Raw genomic sequence first — 19595 nt, 5'->3', positions numbered from 1 at the left:
GGGAGGAGATGTATGTATTTACTATGCAAATTTATCTGGAAATGTAGCCCAGGCATATCTCTGTTCATGGGATTGTATTGTGTGATCTATGGATTTCACAGCCTGTTTTTAGAAGATCTTTTCCATTACAACCTGCTCTTATTGTAGCAATTTATTTTGTTTTTTTTGACCTATACATGGTGGTTTCCTCAAGACTGTATGGGGTCAGCTGATGTATGCTTTTTCCATCGGATTTTAACAGAGACATAGTCAATTCATTGGACTTTTGTGAAGGCTTAGCCTGTAAATATCCATTTTCATAACCAATTAAAAAAGACGGCACACTGTGGTGTGGTATCAGCATGCTGCCTGACGTGTTAAGCAAGTGTTCTCTTGTTTCTTCGCTTCTTCTTCTTCCTTTCTGTGGCACATTATAAGGCCAAATGCAAACACGGAGAGCAATTTACTGTACTGTAAGCAGTTTCCAGCGCTAACGAAGCCTTTTCAGCCGCGACATGTATGTCTAAATACAAAGGATTTAAATGTCTGAGTCTTAATGGAATAAGTTTTTACATCAACACCCTATGTGAGTACGCTGGACTTCTAAAGAGCATCAGAGGTAATGTAAAGGAAAAAATACTACTTGATTTTTGTTTGTTTTGTTTTGGGTTTTTTTTGTTTTTCTTTGATATAAGCAGTTCTAATTTTTATGCTGAAATGCGGTATTCAGTGAAAACATACACTGCATGTTGGTAGAGTGAGCATACAAGGCCAGAGGATGCTGCATTAGATATGACAGCATGATGTCAACACAGTACCCATCACAAGACCTTAATATCTTCTCTATGTAAACACCAGTCGTCAGGCAGCTGGCAGGTGACTGGCTGCAGTTCCTGTGTTTACGTCTTATGTTTGATCAGCCCGTCCGCTGTGTCCACTTGTGTATTTTCTGTCTATGTCCCGGTGTGTGTTTTTTTTTTTTTTTTTTTTTTGGGTGGGAGGAGGCTGCATGTGCACAGGCATGTGTTTGTGTGTGCATGTGGGTGTGCTTTTGGATCACCCCCTAAACCAGCTAAGAAAGGAGCCTAAGATTGATAGAGGCTTTTTTTCCCCTTACTCTCTCTCTCTCTCTCTCTCACTCTCTCTCTCCCTCCCTCCCTACCTCTCTCCCTCTCTCCCTCTCTCTCTTTCTCTCTCTCTCCTTCTCTTGAAACACAAGGAAAATAGCATCGAGGAGGGAAGAGCAAGCAGAAAATGAAAATAGCTCGGTAGGCAACGGCTGACTCACAAGGTTGGGACTCAAGCAGGCATCCGTTCCACTGAGTATACATCAAATCAACTAGGTGTTGTGTAATACTGTAATTCCCTCAGCATCCTTGACGTAAATCAAACCATTGTTATTGGTGTGCCTGGCCATGTGTAATGCGCCTTTTATGCACACATCCCTTCGGTGGCACCATAAAGAGAGGGCAGTGTTATCACAGGTGCTATTTATCATTCATGACAGCACCAGCCAGAGTCATGGGGATGGCAGAGGGGGGGTGAGGCCACTTGGCTGTGACTTAGCATGGTCAGTCAACTACCCGACACGTTCAATATGCCAACCATGCCGCTGGTTCGTTTTCTCAAGGAGAGCGGGCTGTCGAGGCTCATGTTTTTTTTATTTTTTAAGTACTGTGAAATGGAACAACGTAGCACGAAGCAGACTCCAAGTGTGCAACATCTTATGAGGCTTCAGTACAGAAAACGCACCGCGTGCTCATACACTCAAAGAGAAACTCCAGCTACAGCATAACCAATGCAAAAGATAGACATAAAAAGGGCTGTAATGGCATTAAAAACCTCTTTGGGATACAGAGGTGGGGTGAGTCTTTTCAGGGCTTGGCAGTAGGAGAAAATGTGATAATGTGACTAACTGGATAACTGTACTTAACACAACAGCCTGCACATATCTGGAAAAACAATGAGAGATAACAAGGCCACTGGTCGTCTGTAACTTGAACTTGGAATAACGGTGTTCCTTGTTCCCATGTCTCCCTGTACCCATTTTGCTTTTGAATATTTTACATTGTCTGAGCCAGCAGTCTGGCCGCTCTCAATTGAGTGCTGCTTTGTTTGTGTTTGTTGCATGAAAGGAGCAGAATTGGCCCGCTTGATGTTTTTTAACATTGTTGCAGTCGTACTGAGAGTCAGTCCCAGTTGTAGAAGTGTGAAATGTGGTGTTGTGCATAGGAGCCAAGGGGTTTGTGTACTTTGTTTTGCTAGGATTTATCCTGTGTACACACCTATTGCCCTGGGCAACACAGTATACCATGTGGCATTATCAATAATAGTGAAGTATATTTTAGTTCTCTCTACTCCATGCCCATCCTATTTTCCTTCATTTCCTCTCCAACTCACTTTTGGGAGCACATTTCTCACAGTGATACCAGTTTGATGTTTAATAATTAAGGAAGGCAACATATAACCCCCCCGCCATCCCTTTCTCTGTCTGCCAGGTTGAGGCTCTGAGTGATGGAGTCTCTGTTCGGCGGCGGGGAGCTGGGGCTGCTGGGAGGGGGCGGCGAGGCAGGGGGTCTGAAGGAGGACGGCTGCACCAGCGTGGTCTGGCGCACCTCTCCCATGCCCCCCGACGATGTCTACTCCACCTCCCACTTTGCCCTTATCACTGCCTATCAGGACATCAAGACCCGGCTGGCCAGCCTGGAGCGAGAGAACAGCAGCATCAAGAGGAAACTCAAGATCTATGAGATCAAGGTGAAGGTTTTTCACTTCACAGCCGTGCTACAAAGTCAGAAATTACTACATCTTTGAAAAGCAGTGATCGCCGTTTTTTTTTTTTTTTTTTTTTTTGTCCTTGTTTGAGGTCAGAATCAGGCAGAAGATATCCAGTGATGTTTAGAATAAGCACTGTTTTGTTTTTAGTGGGGCTGAACCTCCCCCTGATCTTTAAAGATTAACAAAAAGCCCAGAGTCTCTCAGAGCTAATGTAGCCCAGCAGAGGCAGTCAGTTAAATGGCACTGTTACATTTCCTCAAAGGCGAACTCTGTGCATTGACTGGGTAGTGAAGCCATCTTTCATACATTCAAGCACTGAGCTTGTTAAGTGGGTTAAAGTCCTTACTGTATGTGGCAGAAGTGAAAGTGGCAGTTTATTATAACATGATCAGATGATGTAAAACTAAACACCATTGATTACACAAAATACAAAAGATTTTTATTTACATTTTAAATCAGTAACACTGTATCACAGCTTTGTTACCCATATTCATAATGGCATCCACACTGATTACTAAGCTTACTGGAAAATAGGTTTCAGAGTCAACAAGGGAAAAGCTCTGCAAGAGCTGGCCGTGTCAAAGCGTGACGCCTTCCACACAGAGCTCAAAGGACTCTTCCAGTGGGCTGTGCTGTTTGAGGGACTGGGAACAGGTGTACTACTCTGCATGTTTACTGTACATCTTTATTTAGATAGCAAGAGCAGAGTAGGCAGTTCATTAGCAGCTAGAGGCTTAAGCAGGATTCAGTTCCCTGCTGCACAGAGGTGTGTGCAGGACTGGCAATCAGGTAGCACCATGCCTCCACACACTGCAGAACCTCTGCTCAGACATCAATAGACTCACACAAAACTGTATTAGGATTTGTTCTGCTCTGTGTGTGCTCCGTACAGTTTGCAATAAGCTTCACCAAATCCCCTATTCAACCTTATTCTGTGATGACAAACGGCTGGGCTTCTCTTGTCCCATCTGTGTGAGAACCAGCATCAACCTGACATTTTGCCCTCTGCTCTGTCCCAGCCCAGCGCAGGCAGCTGTGCATGCAGGGAGCACCAGCAGTCACTTTGATAACAGTTTCCTTCACAACGGCCCCGCTCCTCTGTATTAACTTGTGCATGAGCAGTATTATGGAGTAGATGGATATAAGTGCTTGAAAATAAAAAGAAAATCATACATAATGTAATTGCAAAACAGCAATTCAAATGTCTAATAGTGTTTTGATACCATTTAAAGCACATTATGTCTTCGGGATTAGCACATGTACTTTCCAATAGGTTCATACAAGTTAAAGGTGCACTTTACAAAACTGCAACAAGTCAAGTATGTTTAGCCTCAACTGATGAAAAATGTGCAATAAGCATGAAATTTGATGGTTGGCTCAAAGTGGTTCTCAACATTGTCCTTGCTCACTAATAAATAAGGTGCCATTTTCATATTTTGTCAGATGAAGCTAAATGGTCCTCACGTAACTGTTAATTTTGTATAGTGCACCATTAATGCACTTGAATAAGGACACTTTTATCTAAAAATGGGACTTGCCTGGGCCAGAGCCAGAACCAGTTCAGGAAATTTAAGAAGCCTTCAATAAAGAACCATACGAGTCCATTTCAGTTTTAAGCTGTTGCAGTGATGTACTGTGCTGTCTTTGGGGAGATGTGTAACATTTCCAATTCAAATGATTTGTATCAACTGTACAACCACAATTACTTTAACTATTCACAAAGAGTGTAGAATACACTTGAAATGACTCTTTGTCTGAAGGCTCCAGTAAATGTTTAACTTGCGAGCACTATTCATCGTATTTGAAACAATGGACCATCTGCTGATCATCTCTGCATACTGAGTAAAGTCATAGGCACAGTGATGACATCACATAACCAACGCTGTTTTGCTTGCTGCTGGTGGGACGCACACTGATGTTGGGGAGGACAGGAGAGAGAGGGAGCGAGGCGCACAGCTTGTGAGGCAGGTGAAGCCTGTCCACCTGGCAGCACGGGCAGCTAATGCCACCCCAGGGACGGCTCCGGTTGGACTGAGAGACAGAGGAAAAGAAAAGGAGGGAGTAAGAGTGAAGTCGTGAGAGAAGAGAACAGAAAGTGAGGAAAGAAAAAGAGAAATGCGTGAGGAGTGAGGTTGAGTCAAAGAGAATTAAAGGGAAAATCCGCCCTCAGATACTTGGTTAGGTGTCATCAGTCAGTGTTCTGTGAATGCTGGGAGTTATTTGGTGATAAAGTGTTGCAATTTACGCTGTCAGTGTGCTTGTTTTGCCTCAACCTGTCTCATCTACTTCTTCACTCACTGATTGGAGAAGGTGGCTCTTTGTGTTGCATCGTGTGGGTGGAGGGAGCAAAAGCCATAGCAAAGTTTTTCCAGTTGAGTGGAGAAAGAACAATGCTGATGTGCCATACATGCCTGGTTACACAAAGATGCAAGCTGCGGCTGCATTGCATGCTGATCTATTGAAGCTACTGTTGGTGAAGAAATTGATCGTCTATGATGAGTTTTTCCCTGCATGATTGTTGAATGTCAGTGCAAAATGGTGAGTCTGGAAAGGAGCGCTTGTTCTGACACCAAACCCTGACATTTACCATTGATGCTTTAGATAATTGAACATTTTTCTCTTGTCAAACTTCACATTGTAACTGTGATTGAAATACCAAACAAAATAGACTCTGTTTTTTTGTTGTTTTTTTTTAAATCAAGGTTAAAATGTCCCAGGGTGGATTTTTCCTGGAAAGAACTGAAGAGAGACATTGCTAGAAGTTTTAACAGAGAGAGGTGGTCGTTTAGGGTCTCGTCCTTCCCGTATGGATGAGTGTTACAGTGGTACAGCAACATGCATCCTTTTAGTGAGCAGCTGTTAGCCAAGGCCCACGGCTGCCACAGCGCTGTTGACTTACTAGCAAACAGCAGTTTGTTCAGGGCCCATTCCCAGAGAGACAGGTGTTGGTTTTGGAGGAGCAGGTGCTGGTTTTGGCTGTTTGGAATAGGATTTGTCACACCTGTGCCTATGTAAACACAGTATGTGCCTTTTCAAAGGGCTGCACAATTAATCCAAAAAATATTGACTTCCTTCACAATATTAACACCAGTCATTTCCAAAAAAGGGATGATTTTTCTGGCAGGTTTCGGGATAAGATTTTCTTGTGGCGTGCGGAAACCCCAAGCCTACAAACCAAGATGCGCATCACAAGAAAGACGTTTAATTTATTCAAGTCAAACGGAGCCTAAACAATAGCATCTCATTTTCTCGCCCACCACAGCCACTACCACATGCACGCATACACACATTGATTTTATGCAGAAACACCTGTTTTGCAAATGCAACATTCAAGGGGGAAAAAAGTCACAGGATTTTTAGAATTGTTGAGTGGAAAGTCTCACTCCGGGCTTAAATGTAAGACGGTTGAACGCGGCTGCGGTAATGATGCAGATGGAAGTGCTGCTTTGCTTCCTGCTGCTTTGAACATGGGTTGAAGTAAGGCTGTTCTTCAGTTCAGAGTGCTTAATGCTCGGCAGTGTGAGGACTCTTGGACCTCCTGAGGATGAACCCGCCGTGTGAACATGTACAGTAAATTTGAGCAGACAGAAGTGTTTCTCTAAATGGAAAAGGTTTGCTTGCTCCTTAAATAGACACAGCATCTGTGGCGGTTATATGAAACAGAAGACAAAAAGTCCTCTGCGCTCAAGATAAGCACTAAATGTAAATGCGTTCGTTTGAAAATAGATTTAACCAAATCAAGTTACATAACATATGTTCTCATCACAGAATTCCACTAACAAACAATTGTAGGGCATTGCCACCATTTAATTCTGTGATAATCACAGCAGAATTAATCCAATTTACTTACATTTACATAACAAAAAAATAATATTGAACAAATCGGTTACCCACAGTGTTTAGAGGTGGTTCACCCTGTTAATGCATATGCAGCAGAATTATAACTACACAATCATATGTGTGCATTTTATGCAATCATTTCTATGTAGTTTTCAGTCACAGAAAACATTATATGGCCCATGTTTTGCATCTAAAACTACATGTCTCATCCATATCCTTCCTTTTGACATATCAGATTATAAATTGTCTGTGAAAATAGACTGCTCCACTGTATATGCTGTACCTCAATGTTCATCTCGTTGTTCCTCCAGTTCCCTATGATCAGCGAGTTTGGGGAGGACAGTAACTCCTACTGTTCCTTTGAGAGCAAGGAGACGGCACTGCTGCAGTCGGAGAACGGCAACCTGCAGCAGAGAGTCAATGCCCTGACCCATGAGGTAAGAAGCCCGAGAGGGAAAACACGAGAGACCAGGAAGAGGATGGGAGGCAGAGGGTGGGGAGAATAAAGAGAGGAGGAGGGGTTGAGAGGCAAAATGATAGGGGAGAGAGTGGAGAGAGTGAGAGAGAGAGAGAGAGAGAGAGAGAGAGGCTGGAGGGACAATTCTGTGATGGAGTACACTTTAAGACTGCAGTCGGCTCACTTTATGTTCATTTTCATTTCAAGCTTTAAATAACTATCGCTCAGTGACCAATGATTACACATTCATTTTCAATCATTTCTTAACACAGTGAAATGGGGAACCTTATCACATGAAAAGGCTTTTCAGTGTTTGAATTTTGTAGAAAATCCTCCCTGCGAATTAATTGAATTAAAGCTGAATTGGGGCCAGTCCTGGTGGACATACGCAAAAGGATGTCCAGAGCTAATTAAGCACCAAAGTTGCAGTCTAAGCGAAATTCCTGAGATTGGGGCGTTTTGAGAAGCCGTCCAAGAAACACTGTGACATGGGATTTTCACGCTGGTGTTCTATTTTGGAGGAGAAGCGTAGCTGGGACGAAAACTGGCCAGGATTTTGCTGAGTATGTCCACCTTAGATTTAAAAAAGAAAAATCAACTCAACCCACGGTGTACCATGGGACAACAAAGATCTTTTAATTATGACACCTTAACAATAATGCATGTAGTACTGTGTGTAGAGATTAAAAATAAAATAAAGAAGTGCTGCATCTTTTTCAAGAGTGTATAAAAAACAGATCTAGGACTAGGCATCAGTTTCAGTTTTCTACTCACATACTGTAGTATAACTCCCCTCCAAAAATGGAATAGAACGAGAAAGGAGAATGGCAGTGCCCATAATGTGTTTGGATTAGTCATTCCTCTCACTCTTAATTCTACTATTTCTCTGACAGAGTCATCGAGGGAGGGAGAGAGTGGGGAAAGAGAAACGTGAATAGATTGAGTGTGTGGTGGAAGCAGGAAGGCAGTGGGAAGAAGAGATAGGGAGGGAGAGAGGGAAAAAAAAGAGAGTGAGGAAGGAAATGGGTTATGGGAGCCAAACAAATCATTAGCCTGGGACACGCAAGGTCACACCGCTCTGACACCAGGCATTCAGAGTGATGGAATGTGCCACAGCTCACTGAGCATGCTCGTTGGGGACAGGACACCCCACCTCCCCTCCCCTCGCCTACCCCTCTCTGTTTGGGTTTGCCGGTGACTTGCAGTAATGAAGGAGAGGAGGAGAGGGCGGGCGTAATGTTCATCAGACGAGGCAGAATTTGAGGGAGCAAAATGCATTAGCGTTGGACGCGGAATGGCACCTGTGCAGCCGCCTCGCGTGGCCACAGCGGCGTCTCGTCATGCTTGGGTTTCGTTCGATATTGCCGCTCTCATCAGCAGCAGTTACACAAACAGCTACTTTACCAGGCCCCTCCTGGCGCTGGGAGCTTTTCAGTTTAATCCCCTCAGGGACGCAAGATGGCATGAGCAAAAGGCAACACATAAGGAAGCAACTGCAGCTATTTGCACAGCGTAGTAGCAAGCTAAGACGGAGGGGACTAGAGGATTTTCAGCTGATTTTCATACGGCGTTACTGTCAAATGGACAAACCTCGAATTGAGTGCATTGTAGAAGATGGAAGGTGCTGCATACTGCCTGTCTATTCATACATCCGCCCTGTCAAACCAGCCAAACCTGGGAGTGGCAGTGTCAGTATTACATGGTTTATGTCACTTTATAGGAACAGTTTACACAAAATAAAAAAAATATATATGTTAATATTTTTCCCACTTCCCATGGTGCAGTCTGTCTGTCCATAATGTTTCTGTGTGTGTTTTGGTGCAGTTTCCAGTGTCATCTTTCCTGTCTCCTGCACACACAATATAATGGGGCTTAATCGGTTTTCTTGTTTGTGGCTAAAACGGTCAAAAATTGACATGGGAAAAACAGTAGCCACTCCTGATTTTTATAATGGCATGGCTACTGGACATAATCCACAGCCCTCAGGACTGGAGTGTTTCACTGGGATCTACGTCGTGCCAAATAACACCAGCAAACTGTATCTATCCGCCCCCAGCAAATACAAATTAAAGGGGGTGAGATACAGTTTGACAGTGCTTTCCGGCAGGAAGTATTTCCCAATGAAACTCCACGCCCCCAAAGGATGTGTTGGGTATCTGTGTCATTGCTTTTTCGGAAAGAACTGCTGCGAGAAAGAACTGTTTTATATATATGTAGTGTTCATATTTGATGGTTTTAGCTCCACCCATTCCATTCAGCACATAGGACTAAAAACCATGCAAAATCACAAATGCTATCTGAATAGATAGTTTGCATCAGGGCTAAGTGGGAAGATAATGTTTCTTTCTGTGTTTTGGGTGAACTGTTCCTTGAACAAAACAAAACAAAACAAAGAATACTCATCTACTGGAACAAAACCGTGCAGTCAAGCTCTCGGTATTGTCACAGGACATTTGTTTGGTTGTCTCCGAGAGCTTTGGACTTTGAGACAAGGACGCAACACCACATAAATTTATTGAACCGTGGTGAAAATTGAAAATGTGATAGTGAAAATGTGGCAGTGCCCACAGAATTTTATTAGTTTTCAAAATCTTGTTCCATGCGCCTCCCCCCTACTCCTGCTCTCCTCCTCTTAGTCACGATGCTATTGACAAGCCTTCCTCACCTTGGTGATGATTTCTACAGTATGTGTTACCATAGACACACTGAATAGGTCTTGGTGCTCGAGCACACAACAATGACACACCTCTTTGTCCTTGGCTGCTCTGTTTATCTCGCCTTCTCACTCTCTCACTCTTTAGCTGCACCCACTCGCTCTTATTCATTCTGTTTCTGTACTCCTTTCATTTTTGGTGTTGCCTAAAGTGACCATATTCGTCATTATAATCTCATTCCCCCTCATTTACTCTCTCCTCCCTTGACAAGCTATTCATTTGTAAACTATTCCCACTACTTGTGTCCCTGCCCTCAGATCTGTCATTTGATCAGGGCGTTCGGTGACATTAACTCCCTCATTAGAGCACGATGTGAGAAAGATAGATGTCACCGAGGCTTAAACAGTTTGTCAAAATGTGGTAGCTTGTGACAGTGTTGGATGTTATCGTGGGAATTAGGATTTTTTCCCCCCTTTTGTATAGATGCATCGCTCTATACTTGTTGAGGTGTCAGGATTTTGGTGACCTAAATTTGGTTTAAGAGATACATTTGATGACTCTCACTATGGAAGTTTTTAGTGTGTTTTTTTTTTTTCTTCTCTCTCTCTCTCTCTCTCTCTCTCTCTGTGAGGAAGTTTGAAAACTGACAGAGGAAAAAAGTGCATGTATGTCAAAGCTTTTTATTTGTTGTCTCTCTCTCTCTCTCTTTCTCTCTCTCTCTCTCCCTCTCTCTCTCTCTCCAGCTCCAGAAGAGGAAAGAGAGAGAGGAGCAGTTGGAGGATGTGATCCAGGCCTATGAGAAGATTCACATGGAGAAGAGTAACCTCCAGAGGGATCTTGACAAGATGGTGAGAAACAAATACACTGCATCGCCCGGTGTATGCAGCACTGGGCTAAAGATACACACGACTATTTGTTTGGTGCATGTAGTGAAGCTATTAGAGTGTTTTTGATGCCTGTCAGCATTATAAAATAATCAGTTATTACCATTTTACAGCCTGCTGACACAGATAAAATATGTAAAAGTTAACGGCTATGAAAACAAACTAGATGTTTAAAGTGGATCCACTGAAAAATTAAAATGCAAAGTTTGGATTGGAACAGATGAGCTGTGTTTTTGCTTCACTGATGCTTGTCTTTAGTTTTTTTCCTGGTCAGGCCCACCTGTCTCTATGCCTTTATGGTGATTTTTTTTTTTTTTTAATCATTCAACAGCACTAATGTTCAGGGGTTTTGATTTTTTTTCTCCATATTCTGGATCCCCAGGAGATGAAAACCCCCATTTGACATGATTTTGTCCTAATGGTCATAGTATAGACAGATATTTTGTAGAGGTATTGAACTGTTCAGATGTCATACTTGGACACTGACAAATAGACTCAAAGTGTTGAGCTTAAAACAGGAAGTTAAAATACTTGTAATTACTAATTACTTTTTTATGATGATTTCTTGTCAATTAATTTATAAAGAAGTTAAACAATTCCTCATTTTGCTGAGGACCTCCTGCAAGCCAATCAAGGACTCCTGAGCATCCCCGCACCCCACTTTGAAAACCATCATCCTAGGTGACCCATCACATCATGCAGTAGCGGTTTTAGGCACGGGCGAAGCGGGCGGCATTTTTTCATGTCACGTGGGGGGCGGCACAAGCGCAAAAAAAAAAAAAAAAAAAATCAGCAGCGCTGCAAAGCAGTTTTCTATTACCGTATTCATCTGAATATAAGACGATATCTTTTCCATTGAAAATGCCCTGAAAAAACGCCCTTGTCTAATATTAGGGGCCTAAGCAAATACTCATGTATTGTACTGTAGGTAGGCTCGCCTGATGCCGCGATTACCGGCGAATGGCCGCATTGCGCAGTCAATAATCAACCATGTTGTCTGTGTCATTGCCTGTTGTGCTGCTGCAGGCATATGAACAAAAGTTGATTTATAATGAAAGGTATGGCAGTGTGTGTGCGCGTCGCTCACCTGTCAGATCCGGCAGACCTGACCGGGTGTGCGCGGCACCAGTCGGCATCAGGCCGACCGGAGTAGTAACACGGAAGGGCGCAAGGCAGTAATTTTGCCCAGGGCGGCAACATGGGCAGAACCGCCACTGACATCATGCATCCATTACCTGCCCTCATGGTAAACACAAAATTTTATTCAAATTATAACATTTAGATTCACAACAGGGATGTCATGACTGTGGAAGTGTCAGCTGCATTCCTGTCTGTTCTTGGGTGACAATATGTATATCTATTTATTCCCCCAAGGAGAAAATAATCTTGTCTACCACCCTTTCTCCATAAGGAGGTCAAAGGTCTGGAACCTAACAGCTCAGTGAGTTGCTCAAGGGCACTGGAGGAGGGGCCTTTCTGTCACAGGGAGTTAAATGCAGACCCAGCACTTCCACCCGATTGCATCATTTCATCTGCCAGAGCTCAAGTTTATTTAATAATATAAATAATATAAATAATTTAAAAATTTAGTAAATAAATATAAAGCCCAACATCACTTTTACACGTTTAGAGTCTCAAAAGGCTTTCAGTGCCCACAAGTTTACAACCAACAGGACGACACCCTAACCCTAACCCGACTTCATCCTCATAGAGGGCAAGAAAAAAATCCTCCAAAAGGAAGGCTGCGGTAAGAGGGGAAAAAAATTAAGAAATCTCAAGAAGGACTACAGAGCCAGACAGGTGTACAATAGATGCTGCTGACCCAGTGAGCAAATTGCAAATAAAATGCATAAATGAGAAAATTATTAATGGTAGAGAACATCATTTAAGATAATTCTGAATAGCATTTTTGTAATTTTCGATATTGCAAGCAAAAACAATTTACAATTCATATTTTCCTTGCTGAATTTTTAACAAATCTCCCTATATCTCTTTTGCAAAATTATTTTGTGTTATATCTATATTACGTCTATCAAAACATAATACATGATTAACAACTTTTACATCATACTATCAACCCATACTGTTTCAGTTTTAAACTAGAGTTGCACCCTGTAACTGAAAAATGAAGGCAGTGGTTACAAATTTAGGCTAATGAAATGTAATTTAAAGAAGTCAAAATTCCCAGTTTTCCACTGTCTATCCTGATATGAGTTTTCTGTTGGTGCATCCTGACAGGACGAGCCTTCAAAGAGCCGTTCACGCTCCAACCGTGACTGTGGAGGGAGCGAAAGACACAATAAAATGCATTTTGAAATGCATTGCATTGCTTGGATGTTGCACTTGAGGCTACACCACTGATTTCAAAAGAGCAGTTGCCTTGGGTGCAAAGTAAATGTTTCCTTTACCTCTGAGGCTGAGCGAACACTCCTTCAGATCAATAGCCTTACACTTAAGAGTCATTTTGTGAAAAAAAATCCTCTCAAACAAAACACATACTTACTGTTGACTTTTTTTTTTTTTTTTTTTTTTTTTTTTTTTTTTTTTGCAATGCAACCTCTGTAAGTGAACATAAATCTTCAATCTTCAGTCAATCAGGGCTGAAGGCATGTAATTTGGTGCAACTTTTTCAGTTATTGGCTACATTTCAGAAAGACTCTCCCAGTTTGCATTAGCTCCACTTATAACCAATAAGCCTACATGCATAATGACATCAGGTAAAGATGACAGCTTTGTGGGAGCTTCGGCATTGAATCTGCGTCATCATTTTAGCTCTACCTGGAAAATTCATTCATTCAGTTCAACCCAATATTTATTATGGAAGAAGAAAACATGACATCATTTTCCTTATTCATAAATAAAGATTTGTTTTAGCTTCGTCCTATCAATCTTTGGTTGCAGATCAAAGCCAATCCAAACCACGTAGAGGTTTCCAACTGAACAGATTGGCTGGCTGGCCTTTTCCCGATCCCCTCTGTGATAATAAACCATCTCATCTGAGAGTGAAGTCCATTGAGCCTCTAACACCGAGCAGCCTCAGCAATTTTATGTGGTCTGAGCGATTAAAGCAGGAGGTTTGCCAAAAAGGTTGGAATTGCCACCTGCCAAAGACTGACACAGTTTCAATGTCACCTGAAGTTTTTCTCTGTGGGAGCTCTGACAATTTATATGGCTCCACCCACCCACTGCGCCTCATTGACCTTTGCCCTACTGATTGCTCTGTGTGTGCGCATATGTGTGTGTGCATGTACCAGTGAATGCATGCAAGCGTTCATACATTTGTATTCTTTTTATTTAAATATTTTCTCGTTTTCTGCAGATAGAAATCTGCATGCACACAAATCACACCATCATATAAAATAGAAGAATCACTAAAATCCAATAAAGAAGAGGTGTGTCTTATTTGTCTAGTGTTGTAATACAATTTCAGTATTGATTTGGAGCCACTGGGTCACACGGCATAGAAGCCACTGAAAAAAAGATGAATTTTCCATAAAAATGTTAATAGAAGATACAAGATTCATTAAAATCCAATAAAAAGAAGTGTGTCTCATTTGTCCAGTGTGGTAATACAATGTGGTGCGCGTGTATGCGTGTGTGTGTGTGTGTGTGTGTGTGTGTGTGCATGCATTTTCAGACCAACCTGGTGGAGAAGCACGTGGAGCGTATCCTGAGCCTGGAGTCGGCTCTGAGGCAGAGGGACAACTCGCTGCAGAAACTCAACACGCAGCTGCACAGCAAAGACATGCAGTACCTGCAGCTCCACAGCCCCGACACACACAGTGAGTAACCCTCCGCTGTCCCAGGACGACTGTCACCTTTTGATCACGAATCCTCACCGGACACTCGGAAAAGAGAAACATTTCAGCTTGCTAACTTTCTGCCTGTAGCTCCCTGTCCCTGTTTGGCCGCTGTCCTCCAGAGGGATTTCAGTCGACAATTTATTTCTTTAGTCCGTGGCTCTATTTATTCATTTATCCTGGTATGACTCAGAAAATCCTGCATTTCTGCCATATGCAGTTTTAGCATTAGCTGGCACCTGCATTTGAATTCGTTATATAATGCAGTGGCGAAACATAAATTAAAGAGGTTTGTTTGGGTCAGTTTTTTGGTTCATGTACTTTAGTTCACTTTGATAGACATCCATAATATATTAACTTAAAGATTTATGTCTGGATGATTGGGTAACCCTTTGAATTACAGCTCTTTCATTTTAATACAGTGTAATTAAACAGTTAAGAGAATACAAAATACTAGGTAACAAGAAACACAGCCACCAGTCTTATCTCCGTTAATCATGGTTCATATTTCCTCATTTTCTCAAGCTGTAATAATATCCAGCAATCTGTTCAACCAACATTAAATTTAAAAGGTCAGATAAATCAACAGCATACTGGCAAAATGAATCAACTTTACAACTGTGCAACATGTTCTTGCTGCCTAATCACACTTGCAGAGCAGGGCAGCTGTAATCTGTGCTGTTACTGGTGTCTCAAATTCAGTTTCCCTGGATTGAAACAGTTGGTGTGGCTGCTGCTGTAAATTTAACCATCTCTCCCCTATTATTCAGCCTGCCGCTCCCATCTGTAGTGTTGGGTGATTGTTATTCTCTTTAGCCTCTATTCCAAATGCTGAAAAATGTATCTGTACTAACACGTCGTTAACTCTTGTTTTTCAGTCATGAGGTGCAATAATTTGACATATTGTAACACAAATGAATTGTGCCCCTGAAACTTGTAACCACAGCTTCAGATTGGCCGTATCACTTCACTTTTTTCACGATGTTTTCACTTGTTCCAAGATATTTGAAATGAGAGCGATCTCATTCAACTGGAAGACTTATATTGATTTTACAAATAAAAGCAAACAAACGAAAAACACCCTGATTTACTAAGGTAGGTGCAAACAAGCTGCATTCACAAAAAATAAGGGGGCACAACTGTTACCAATTTAGTGAGTTTGGCAACATTTAAAAGAGCTCCATCACAATTTCAGCTCAATTAGCCGATTGGAGTTGCTATTTAAACTGGATGACTACAAGATGCATGTTTTTCCTGTTATCATGTAGAAAACAAATGTGATATATTACTTCTGAATAATCCAGTCCAAATGATCAAATATCTCCAGTGCTTTCTGTTCAGATTGCTTACAGAAAAAATCCATATGGTGAATTGGACATCCATGAAAAAGTCAGGGGAAAAAAAATCTCCTCACTCAAGCCTTGTTGTACCCGCCACACCTCTCCCCAAACGTCCTCATCTTCCTCCTGCTGCACTTCTTCCTTTGCATCATCATCCCCATCATTGCCCTCTTTCAGTTTGTCCATAAGTGAATGGCTGGGTTATGGAGGATGCAGCAAGCAGCAGTGAGCCCATCTCTGGACTGCACTCCACCTGTGCGGTCAGGGCAGTGAAACCGCAACTTCAGACGTGATCTTCAATGCATTTCTTGTTCTAAGATGAGAATTGTTGTATCTCTTTTCTGCAGGGGTTATAGGATTTTTCAGAGGCGTCAGCAGCCAGGGGTGTAAAGTGTATGTTCACTCTCCCCATGAAATGAAATAAATTACATTGTAATGGGGAAACGTAACGTAATCCCTACCTTTGATTAATAGGGAAATGCACTGCAAGTCACGTAACATGATTTGACTTTGAAAAAACAAACCTAAGTAGGCTGTCAGTGAAGTTAAAATTAATTTAATTTAATTTAATTTTTTTTTTTTTAATGTTTGCACCTAAATTAAAACATTTTCACTGGGCGGTGAATAGTCTGTGCAATCCAGGGTAAAATAAGTTGTTTTTTCTTCAGTACACCAGGAGTAAGGAGCAATATAATAATTCAAATATACCCCTCTTTCATTTTGGCTCTTTATGGTCAACACACCTTGACATACATATTCATCAGTTCAAAAGACCAATGCCATTAGTGCCACCGCAAGCCTTTAGTGTATCAGGGAGAAAATGTCTTACATTAGATTAAATTCTTTAGGATAATATAGGATAGCAATTGACAAAGTCACTTGTTGTACAAGACTGCACAACTGAATACTTGATGAAACTGCCTATTAACATACTGAGGATATTTCTTGCAGTCCACTACTGCTGTGTGTGAGATCCACATTATCACTGCAAAATAACAGATGTTGTGGAGGCAGTAAACCCGAAACTCTGACCTGTTGATGGGTCACAGTTTAAGGCTAAAAAAAAAATGTATAAATGTATCATCGCCATCTCTGCTGCTGCTGAGTCATAGTTTGAGGAGAGGGGAGTCATAATGCTGCATAGGCATCAAGACGGCTAACTTAACATAAAATGTGATTTTTTTTTTTTTCAGGAATCTGTGTTAAGGAGTCAGAAAACGTGGGCAAAGCAGTGATGAATAGTGTGATGAGCAGCTGTGTGTGTGAGTTTGCTTGTGTGTGTACAAATGCATGACTGTGTGTATGAATGAGTGTGCATGTGAGTAAGAGAAGGAGCTGGAGGTTGTGACAAAGTAGGTGAGAACGCTCCTTTCCTCACCGCTCGTCCCTGACATGTTCGTCTTACACACTGCACCGTATTATTTTCTACATGTGTCCACTTGCTGTAATTTAGCATTGCTTTTGTAACATTGCATCACTTACTATCCCTGGTGTGTGTGTGTGTGTGTTAGTGGTTTGTTCCTCTGTTCAGACCCACCATGCAGGATCAGTGTTTAGGAGGGGGCTCCCCAGCATTTCCTGTTTTTTCCTGGCTTGAAGTCGTACTAAAAGTAAAAGTAGAAGGGGGTGAAGTACTTGAAGGAATGTTTCTTTTGTTTGTTTGATGCATTCTAAAGTAATGGATTACTTACCTTTTATACAGCCATTGTATTTAGTAATGCACACAAGCTTGCAAATGATTCCAAGGATGTTAGCTGATTTCCTTGTGTTAACTGTGAAGGTCAACCATCTTTGTTATGGTGCTGGCTGAAGCACTCAGTACCATATATACCTTATATAACAAATGACTGTACACTCTATACAGTCAGTATATTTGTTCCTTGGGAGTAGAGGTGAGGCTGTGCTGCCACAGTCACGTGCCTTTTGTTTGATTTGCTATGAGTTATTCTCCTTGTTCTCTCTGTTATTTCGTGTTTGCACGTGTGATGGGGGGCACTGTAATGAGCCAGAGTGTTCTACAGAGGGGCAGCCTGTGCATGTGTGTGTATGTTTAAATGCACGTATGAATGTATTTGATAGGAGGCAGGATGATGGGATAAAAGATTACTGCCATGCTATTACCATATCTACTGGCTCGACAACTGAGCCTGTGCGAGCGGAGCTGAATCATTTAGCCCACGCAGGCCAGGTACTAACAGGAAGGTGCTGCCCTTGGAGGAAATCAGCTTTGGCTCTTTCATACTCATCTATGATAAAGCAAGCATGGATTGGAAATGCACATTAGTCAGTCAGGAGAACAATTACGTGTGGTGTTGTAAGAGTTATTTTTTTCTTCCTTTTTTTATTATTTTGCAATGTGCAGAAAAAACACAGACGATTGCATGTGAGCACCAAGAGAGAGTTTATTTTATCAGCATACATGTATACACACACCCCTGCAAGCTGATTCAAAATCATGGGAGGCTGATGGAGCAAAAACAATTTTGCAAAACAGTTGTCCACACAGCCATGTATTATTTATTATTACCTCTTAAAACAGTGCAAAAACCAAAAGAAAAAAAAAAACAAACAAAAAAAAAATACACATTGAAGCTGGATTTGTGCCTGTGTTATTATTGTTTACCTTCAAGCACTTCAGCCAATGACCTTCCCTATATTTGCATTTCTTGACATAGAACTGGGCATATGTTATGGAAGCACCTACGCATATTTGAGAGTGTGCTATGTTGCATATTAATGAGCAAGCGATGTAGTTAGTGACTACAGCCTTACATCAAATGGAAGGCCGATCGAGCCGTGTAAAGAAACGCAGATATGAGGAGGACGATTGGCTGAATGAAGAGTTTGAAGACACTTTTTGCACCATCGGCCCTCAATATAAAATAGCATAATGTTTCTGTCTCTCTGCCCCTCTCTTCCTCTTCCTTTCTCCCAGTGCTGGACTGCCCCGCCTTGACCCTTCAGAGCTCCCGTAGTTTGGACGCCCTATCAGACCTTAAGTTGCAGCGTTTGGAGGCGGAGCTAGAGGGGGCTCGACACGAGGCCCAGGGGGCGTGTCAGCGGGAAGAGGAGCTGAAGGCCGAGTGCGAGAGACTCAAAAAGGAGATGCGGCAGCTGCAGAACAGCCAGAGGGAGAGGGTCAGTGACGGATGCACACACACATCAGACATGGGACAAACAGCAGGAGCAAATAATAATAATTAGAGTTTGTTTTACTCTGTTTGGAGTATCACATGCACTGGTTTTGTTTCATCAGGACAGTAAAGATCAGGACGTTTTTTAAACTTTTTTTACTTTTTTGCACTACTTGTAGATTTGAGCAGATTGCTTGGAAATCCACACATGTAGGCAGATGAATCATGACAGAATTCATAACGAAACCGTACTGTATGCCAGATTAATTCAGTGTTTTACCGCCCCATAAGGATATGCATTTTTAGCATGGGTGGCCCCAGTGGGACACAAAACCCTAACCTTGCCAGTTTTTGTGTCAGGCTATTGAGCTGCGTAGGGAATAAAAGCCGTAACCCTGCAGTGTCAGCATCAAGCTCCACCCACTGAATTATGCAGGATCACAAACCAGAACCAAATTCCCCATTAATCTGCACCTAACTACGCTTAGTCCTGCATAAATACCACAGAAGCCTGTTGTTTAGAGAGTATTGGAACACAAAATTCTAGCACAATCCAAAAAATCCTTCTTAATAAGTCATTCAGTTTCATATTCACTGTGAAAGCCTTGTTGTTGATTTTTTTTTTTTTCTAACAAATGAGAAATTCTGCAAGTGGGGTGAGATAATCCAACTGGCTTCAAATGCAGTTCCACTTATTTCAGTTTGTTGTTGTTTTTTATTTCTTTTTTT

The 19595-nt window shown here is 41.9% G+C and overlaps 1 protein-coding gene across 1 annotated transcript in view; it reads left to right on the top strand.

Annotated features, from left to right (window-relative positions):
• tbkbp1 (TBK1 binding protein 1) overlaps window positions 1–19595 on the top strand; it is a 49453-nt gene that overhangs the window by 16918 nt on the left and 12940 nt on the right. The window contains exons 2-6 of the mRNA XM_030078566.1: window positions 2478–2736; window positions 6909–7034; window positions 10452–10556; window positions 14230–14374; window positions 18668–18870. Coding sequence (XP_029934426.1) covers window positions 2494–2736; window positions 6909–7034; window positions 10452–10556; window positions 14230–14374; window positions 18668–18870 — 822 coding nt within the window. The 5' untranslated portion in view covers window positions 2478–2493. The remainder of the gene's footprint in view (window positions 1–2477; window positions 2737–6908; window positions 7035–10451; window positions 10557–14229; window positions 14375–18667; window positions 18871–19595) is intronic.

Source organism: Myripristis murdjan, chromosome 19 (assembly GCF_902150065.1).
Source record: "Myripristis murdjan chromosome 19, fMyrMur1.1, whole genome shotgun sequence".
NCBI classification, from domain to species: domain Eukaryota; kingdom Metazoa; phylum Chordata; class Actinopteri; order Holocentriformes; family Holocentridae; genus Myripristis; species Myripristis murdjan.
Note: the sequence above shows the minus strand (reverse complement) of the source record. Positions and strands in the feature narration are given on the sequence as shown.